Source organism: Eretmochelys imbricata, chromosome 11 (assembly GCF_965152235.1).
Source record: "Eretmochelys imbricata isolate rEreImb1 chromosome 11, rEreImb1.hap1, whole genome shotgun sequence".
NCBI classification, from domain to species: Eukaryota; Metazoa; Chordata; order Testudines; family Cheloniidae; genus Eretmochelys; species Eretmochelys imbricata.
Window position 1 is genome coordinate 74,790,796 of NC_135582.1, and position 8,602 is coordinate 74,799,397.

Below are 8,602 nucleotides of genomic sequence, written 5' to 3' on the forward strand. Positions count from 1 at the left end.
TACGACTGCTACACTAAATATTCCAAACCCTACAATGCCGCATTTAGATATACTCTGATGTGGCTCCATTTTAACCAACAAACTGTTTCATTTTAAAGATGCATTTTTTACAAAATGCTAGGAACCCGATGCTGAGGAGCACTTCCAACAGAATTTAGCGACCATGTTAAAAGAAGCCCTCAAGTGTCCAGTTCAATTTGATCCAGCTTTGAAAAACTACTAAGCAAATAATTTTTACCAGTCCAATTGGGTGGCAGCTAAAGTCAGATCTCAGTTTCTGCACAACAGTGACCATGAATTCTATTATACCAAGATCTGAGTATATATACTGAGGTTACCATACCCTTAGGAATTTTGCTACTCAAGCTTCCTCTTCCTGAAAGAGAACTGGATAGTTAAAATCACTGGAACTGATTTTGCCCCTCATGATAACTCAGTAGAGAGAAGTCAGGCACCTGAGCTACTCTGATTCTCTCTTGGTATACAATAGGAGAAGGATGACTTTTTGTGGGTTTTCACATTCAGTCACTAGCATCTGAACATCATTAGTGACATTTGCCTCATTTACAGAAACAGTAAAGAGCATCAAATTGGCATGAAAAGTCTTAAACAGTCCTGAGACCAGAGGATCCTTTGCACACAACAGACCAAGTCTGATATTTTCACAATCATAAAAATAAATAGGATAATTATCTCAACCCCATACCCAGTCAACAGACTACTTTCAGGATACTGGATCTTGTCAAAAATTCCCAAGGAAATTCGGGGTCAAGAACATTATCTAAGCAATCCAAAGCCTGTTTCCTAGATTCTCCCTCCCTAATTTCAAACAAGAAAGAATCTAACACAATTGATTTACTGAAAAGCTATGGGAACGGCTCGCATGCAATATGAACTCCAAAAACTACTGGATTACCAAAAAATCAATTTGAATGATCCTCATGTACAATCCAGTATTTTATAATAATGTCCTTAAAAACTTCACTATCATTACCCCAAGTGTTTTGGACCATTAATATAGTATTTTCTTTTATGAAAGGGAAGGACTCTGCAGGAGACTAGAGCCTGTCCATCTGTTCTTGTTCAGATCAATGATCAGACTGAGGCTATAATCAAGGAGGGCATCAGTGGATAAAGAGCTTGAGAAGATTAGTCTTATTTGAAAAGCTCCACAGTGACTATAAGCAAAAAACAGGAATACAACAAGCTATATTAAAGGCAACAACTGTTTTAAAACCCATGAGTTTCCAAGGGTACTAAGACAAGAGATCTAATGTCTCCGTTGTTGCTTTTTTGTACACTCAGAGGAAAGAGTGGCTTCTCTACAGTAAGCACCTCCATTTGTGATTTTAAAAGGTTGAAAGATTTTGAAAAGTAAGTGCCTAAAGATATGCTCATCAACTCATTTAGGAATATTCAAGTGCACTGAAAATCTGGAAATTCCTACTGAGACAATGCTTGTGGATTCTGTTGTAATTAAACCGAAGAGTATTCCATGTTCACCTAATATGGTGATGATACAGCCAAAGTTCATGGGCCAGATCCTCAATTTATGTAAAAAGCTCCACTGATTTCCATGGAGTTACACTGCTTTACATCAGTTAAGGATCAGGCCATCTGTACTTTTAGTTATGTTATGCTGCAGTTAACACAACAATACAATTCATATATTGAGTAAATACAAATAGTGGATGAGTTTCCATATAGTTTGTCATATCCATGAATCAGTTTAAACTAAATGGAAAGATGAAACAACTGGGGTCCTTGATTTCAAAAGGGCAAAATTAAAAAAAAAAATTAAGGGACTTAGTTACAGAAGAGGACTACACTGACTAACCCAAGGATCTGAATATAAAAGAGGCTTGGAATCACTTTAACTCAGTTGCAGGAATTATCTGGAGCCCACCTCCTGAGCAAAGGGGGAGGGGGAGGGGGGAATCATAGGAAGGGTTGCAGACCAAACTGGATGGAAAAACACCTCAAACCGGTTATTAAGAGAAAGCAGATAGCCTGCCTATGCGGAATAGAAGGGATGGATCTGCAAGGAAAGATACCTCTTGGAAGTCAGAAAGCGTAGGGGAACAAGTAAGAATTGCCAGAAGCCAAGCAGAGTTGGAACTTGCAAGGGAAATTAAAATCAATAGTAAAAGATTCTTTAGCTATGTAAAGAAAAAGAAAACAAGGAAAGAAGAAGTGTGACTGCTTAACACTGAGGATTGGAGATTACAGCCAATCTAGGAATGGCCTAACACAAATGAATATGTTGCCTCGGTTTTTGATAAGACCAATGAGGAGCTTGGGGATAGTGGCAGGATCAGTAACGGAAATGAAGATGTGCAAGTAGAAATCACAGTATCAGAGATAGAAGTTAAATTCAAACAGCTTAACGGGATCAAATCCAGGGGGCCTGGATAATTTCCATCCAAGATTTTTAAAGGAACTGGCACATGAAATTGCAAGCCCAATAGCAAGGATTTTTAATGAATCCGTAAACTCGGGCGTCGTACACTATGACTGAAGAATTGCTCATATAGTACCGATATTTAAGAAAGGAGAAAAGGCAATCCAGGAAACTACAAACTATTAGTTTGACCTAAATTGTAGGCAAGATCTTAGAACAAATTTTGAAAGAGAAAGCAGTTAAGGGCATACAGGTAAGTGGTAATTGGGATAAAATACAACATGGTTTTACAAAGGGTTGAACACGCCAGACCAACCTGATCTCTTTCTTTGGGAAGATAACTGACTCTCTAGACAAAGGAAATGCAGTAGATCTAATCTACCTGAATTTCAGTAAGGTATTGATACAGTTCCACATGAGAAATTAGTTAAATTAGAGAAGATGGGGATTAATACAGGAATCAAACTGGTTAATAGGAGACCATAACCAGTCATCCTGAAAGATGAACTATCAGACTGGAGGGAAGTTACTAGTAGAGTTCCTCAGGGATCAGTCTTGGGACCAATCTTATTTAACATGTTTATTAATGACCTTGGCACAACAAGTAGGAGTGTGCTAATAAAATTTGCAGATGACACAAAGTTGGGAGGTATTGCCAATAAAAAGGAGGACTGGAATATCAGACAAGAAGTTCTGGAGGACCTTAAAAACTGGAGTAATAGAAATAGAATGAAATTTAATTGTGCAAAGTGAAAGGTCATGCACTTAGGGACTAATAACCAGAATTTTTGCTATAAGCTGGGATTTATCAGTTGGAAGCAACAGAAGAGGAGAAAGACGGAGGTATATTAGTCAATCACAGGATAACTATGAGCCGCCAATGTGATGCAGCTGTGAAGAAGGCTAATGCAATCCTAGGATGCACTTGGCGGGGTATTTCCAGTAGAGACAAAGAAGCGTCATTGGCATTACAAGACATTGGTGAGACCTCTTTTGGAATACAGTGTGCAATTCTGGTCTCCCATGTTTAAGAATGATGAATTCAAACTGGACCAGGTGCAGAGAAGGGCTACTAGGATGATCCGAGGAATGGAAAACCTACCTTATGAGAGGAGATTTAAGGACCTTGAACTGGTTTACCCTAACCAAATGAAGGCTGAGGGGAGATATGATTGCTCTCTATAAATACATCAGAGAGTTAAGTACCAGGAAGGGAGAGAAGTTATTTAAGTTAAGGGACAATGCTGAGATAAGAACAAATGGATATAAACTGGCCACCAACAAGTTTAGGCTTGAAATTATACGAAGGTTTCTAATCATCACAGGAGTGAAGTTTTGGAACAGCGTTCCAAGGGAAATAGTGGGGGGCAAAAAAACAATTTGTTTCAAGACCGAGCTTGGTAAGTTTATGGAGGAGATGGTATGATGAGATTGCCTACAATGGCATCTGGCCCGTCCACGACTGCTATTAGCATTTATATCCTACAGCCATAGATGGAACACTAGATAGGAAGGGCTCTGAGTTACTACAGATAATTCTTTCCAGGAGTCTGGTTGGTGGGTCTCGCCAACATGCTCAGTGTCACTAACTGATTGCCATATTTGGGGTTGGAAATGAATTTTTTCCCAGGGCTGATTGGCAGAGACCTGGGTTTTTTTGGCCTTCCTCTGCAGCATAGGTCACTGGCTGGTTTGAACTGGTGGATTCTCTGTATTTTTAAGTCTTTAAACCATGATTTGAGGATGTCAGTAACTCAGCCAGAAGTTAAGGGTCTTTTACAGAAGTGGGTAGGTGAGGTTCCATGGCCTGTGCTGTGCAGGAGGTCAGACTAGATCAGGGTGGCCAAACTTATTGAACTTCCAACCCACATACAACAATCTTCAGAAGTTCGAGAGCTGGGAAGTGCCTGCTGGGGCTCAGGGCTTCAGCCCCATGGGATGCACCTGCTGGGGCTTCAGCCCTGCAAGGAAGGGGGTCTCAGGGCTTCAGCCCTGCAGGAGGCACCTGCCCAAGCTCAGGGGTTCAGCCCTGCAGAGAGAGGGGTCTTGGAGGTTCAGCCCCGTGGAAGGCACTTGTCCCACTCCTGCTGAAACCCTGAGCCATGGCACATGTACCCCATGGGGCTGAAGCCCTGAGACCGACCCACTGGGCAGAAGCCAGAGGCAATGTGGGAGGGAGACACATGGGGTCACATCCTCCCCCCACAATTTTTGCCAGGGGTTGCTGGTCCCGCTTGGTCACATGGTGCCGCCGGGCCCCCTCCCTATACGGTAGCTGCTGGAGCCGGCAAGCTGGGAGCTGCGATTTGGGTAGAGGCAGCAGTCAGCAGCTGAGAGCTGCAGGGAAAGCCACTCCAAGGAGGGGAAGAGAGAGGGTGTGCCTAGGGGGTATGACTCAAGCTGTTGTGGGGGGAAAACCTTTACAATGTGTGCCCCCACTCTCAGCAGGCACCAGTCGTCTCTGGCAGAAGTCCTAGCCCCACCACAGGGCAGAAGCCCTGAGCTCCCCCCCTCACAGTCTGGTAGACTAAGAATGGAGGGTTGTGGAGGGCTCCAGGAGCCTCACTTTAACTGTAAAAGAGCCACATGTGGCTCACGAGTCACCATGATGGTCTCTTCTGGTCTTGAAGTCTATGAATCACATATTGGTTATGTTTAACAAGAGACACCCACAGGACTGAAAAGGTTGGGAACCATTCATGTGAATCACTGACAGTATGATCATACCTTATTGAGACAGCATTTTCCAATTGCTTGGAGAAACTCATTGGTTCTTTCAGGTTCATGCCCAGCTACAATACGTGCTGGCTTCACTGACAATGGCTCCCCTGTTACCATTATGACAACATCAATAGCCTTCTGGAGGAAGCTGATTTTGGCATCTTTATCCTGGGAAAAAAATTAACGTTATACTTTATTAAAAGTCTATTTAACCTCTGATTTGTAGCATATTTACACAAACTTTCCTATATGAAATTATCCATTATTATTACAAATCATTTTCATTTTAGAAATAAGCATTTTGATAATGGATAGTTATTGTAATCCAAACTTAAAATATGAAGTTCCAATTGTAAGAGAAATGAAGAGGGCAGTTTAACCTGGACACTCTAGTTACCTTCTCCTGACCTGAGGAAGTTCAAAAGCTTGTGCCTTCCACCAACAGAAGTTGGTTCAATAGACGATACTACTGCACCCCTTTTGTCTCTCTTATCCTGAGACCAACAGCTACAGCAACACTGCAAATCATTGTTCATCTCATGTACGTTATAAGATGTGCAGACATTGAGTTCTATTTTCTTGAGCTACATATTGAACAGATTAATTTTAAAAAACTGTAGAGGTAAGTATCTTTCCAACAATTTTGTTTTGTATCTGTATAGTGCCTGGCACAGTGGAGTTCTGATCAGTGACTGGGCACTACCTATGCACTACCACAATGCAAACATCACCACAACACTTTAAAAAAGGCAGCATCTGAGACTAGTCCTTGACAATATTAGCTTTAGAAGAGTGTAGGTTTGTCATAGTAAATAGAATTCAGTGACACATGAATAAGTGACAGTACCTGATGGCAAGTTATAAAGAATTCCAACATGAAATAAGGAAATTTCATACCCACCTTAACATTATCAGATTTCATCTCAAAATCTGTGTAAAGCCCATTCATAAAACCTGTCACTCTGATTACCTTCAAAGCAAAGGAAATGCAATAAATTACTAAAAAATACTGGAAAGCTTCTGAAAAAAACTTTTTTGAGCTTCCTGCAATCATTTAGAGAGATACTATTTCATGCTGAATTATTTTGGGGGCAGTTTTAAAGATCTTCTCTATTGCAATGATCACTTACGTAATGTGTTTTAATAAGCCATTCAAAATCTTGTCAATTATTACATCTCTGCAGTATGGAAGATTTGTGCATCCACTCTTTTTTTTAATAGGAAATTAAGGTTCATGGACCCACAAGGCTCTATGCTTTAACTACAATCTTGACTTATTCTGTTTCTGTTACTGCCTAACTTGTTGGTGGTTGATTTCTTTGTGGACATGCACAGACTATGAGTTCAGAGAATTTCAAATTTTCTAGTGAGTAATCCATTTTTCTTTCAAGAAAGGTAAAAAAGCATAAACTCTGTGAACATCTTTCAATATAGGAGTGCTTACCTCCTTTTATTAAATCTGTCAGAAGAGAATATAGTAGACATTCATTAGTAGCAACATATCTGTGCCTTTTGCTACGTTACTCCAGTGGGAGCTGTGGATGCTCAGAAGGGCAGCCTGGGGGCGCTGTGGAGGCACAGGGGCGGGGCAGCACACGGCCCAGGACCCCCGCTGATGCTGGGGGTGGGAGGCTGGTGGGGCTGGCAGGCTCCCTAACCAGCTCCTCGCAGCTCCCCAGAAGCGGTGACATGTCCCTCCCTCAGCTCCTAGCTCCGCATGCTGCCCATGCCCCAAGTGCTGCAGCTCCCATGGGCTAGGAAATGTGGACAACTGGAGCTGCTGGGGCCGTGCCTGCGGGCAGAGGCAGCGCGCGGAGCTAGGAGCTGAGGGAGGAACATGTCTCTGCTTCTGGGAAGTCTCCCAAGGTAAGCGCCACCCAGAGCCCTCACACCCTCCCCAACCCCCCGCACCCAAACTTTTGCTGCTGCTGGGAAGGGAGGGGGCCTGACACTGCCCCAGCAGCAGCCGGTGTGGCTGGCTCAGGGGCTGCCCAAGCCCCTCAGGCAACCCCCAGGCCAGCTGGACCGGCTGCTGCAGAAGCCACAGAATCCATGACTTCCATGACAAACTCGCAGCCTTACTCATAAGCAGCGGTTGCTCTTACAAGGTTTGCTGCAAACAAGCATCTCCTGTAGTATTAAAGGCCAACGGGAATGCTAAAGACCAAAACTACTTTAGACTTTGGCACTATCTTTCATCTGCGCCTGTTAATAAGTTTGATGAAGATGGGCAAAAACTCTTGCCTCCACACATTAGAAAAGGGAGGCAAAAGCATGGCACTGCAGGGACGGAGGGGGTTTCTCCTTGCTGTAACAAATCCCTCCCCAGGGCAGCAGGTAGATAACCCCTCCTGTGGACCCAGCATTGTCGCTAGGTCGCCCCAACTAGGTTGCCCGGGGTGTGAAATGGGTCACACTATGGCCCTACGGTTGAAATGGCCCTAACTAGGTTGCCCTACGGTTTAGGTGTCAAGCCCAGGCCCGGGGGACTGGCCCATGGCCACTCTGCAGGCCGGTGGAAGTATGGGAACTAAACCCAGGCCCCCTGCACGGCGCAGCCCCTGATCTAGCCCCTCAGTTGCAGGGCTCCCCCCAGGCCGACGCTGCCCCCAGGGGCTGGGCTCCAGCCACACGCCCCCTTCCTTGGCCTCAGCAGCCGGGAGCCAGACTCTCGAGACAGCAGCTTGGAGAACCGTGCCGGGGAGGGGGCAGCGCCGGCCCCCGGCCCGCCGGGGCTCCCGCGGCGCTGCGCAGGGGCTGAGGCGGCGGGTAGGGGAGACGGGGTGGGGGGCTCCCTCGGGCGCTGCCCCCAGCCGGGCCCACGGGGGCCTCCGCCCCGCGGCGCCTAGCAACCGGGTGACGCGGAGCGCGGGGCCGCCCCGCCTCACCTCGCCGATCACGTCGTGCAGGTAGCGGAAGGGGGGCTTGCTGAGCAGCCGGTCGGTGAGGGGCGGTTTGCGGATCACCCGCCCCAGCAACTCCTGCGTGCGCCGCACCACGGCCCCGTTCATGGCGGCCCCTCAGCACCGGCCGGGCCGGCTCGGGCTCCGACCCCTCCCGGCATGCACCGCGCCGCCCACGACTGCGCAGGCGCAGCGGCCGAGCTCGCTGTTACTACCCACATCGCGGCCCTAGCAACAGGCCGGAACAGCCCTACTGGGCCCCGCCCCCAGCGGCTCCCCCCGCTCTTGGCACAGCCCCGCCCCTCAGTGCCGGGGCCGGGACAGGGCCCGATCCGAGCACCAATGGGGTCAACGGGGGCAGGGGGCACCACCGGGGCGACAGGGGCGGGGGGCACCGATAAGGGAACGGGGCATTGGGGCAGCACCGGGATGACAGGGGGCACCGATAAGGGAATGGGGCAGGGGGCACCACTGGGACCATAGGGGCAGGGGGGCAGCGATAAGGGAACGGGGCAGGGGGCACCCCCGGGATGACAGGGGCAGGGAGGCACCGATAGGGGAATGGGGCAGGGGGGCA

General features: G+C 46.7%; 1 protein-coding gene across 5 annotated transcripts in view; it reads right to left on the minus strand.

Annotated features, from left to right (window-relative positions):
* Window positions 1-8,188, minus strand: part of TRAF3IP1 (TRAF3 interacting protein 1) — a 95,613-nt gene extending 87,425 nt beyond the window's left edge. For all 5 annotated transcript variants that reach the window (XM_077830066.1, XM_077830065.1, XM_077830063.1 and 2 more), the window contains exons 1-3: window positions 8,011-8,188; window positions 6,024-6,092; window positions 5,129-5,290 (exon numbers count right to left, since the gene is read on the minus strand). In XM_077830066.1, coding sequence (XP_077686192.1) covers window positions 5,129-5,290; window positions 6,024-6,092; window positions 8,011-8,133 — 354 coding nt within the window. In that variant the 5' untranslated portion in view covers window positions 8,134-8,188. The remainder of the gene's footprint in view (window positions 1-5,128; window positions 5,291-6,023; window positions 6,093-8,010) is intronic.
* Window positions 8,189-8,602: the final 414 nt, after the last annotated feature.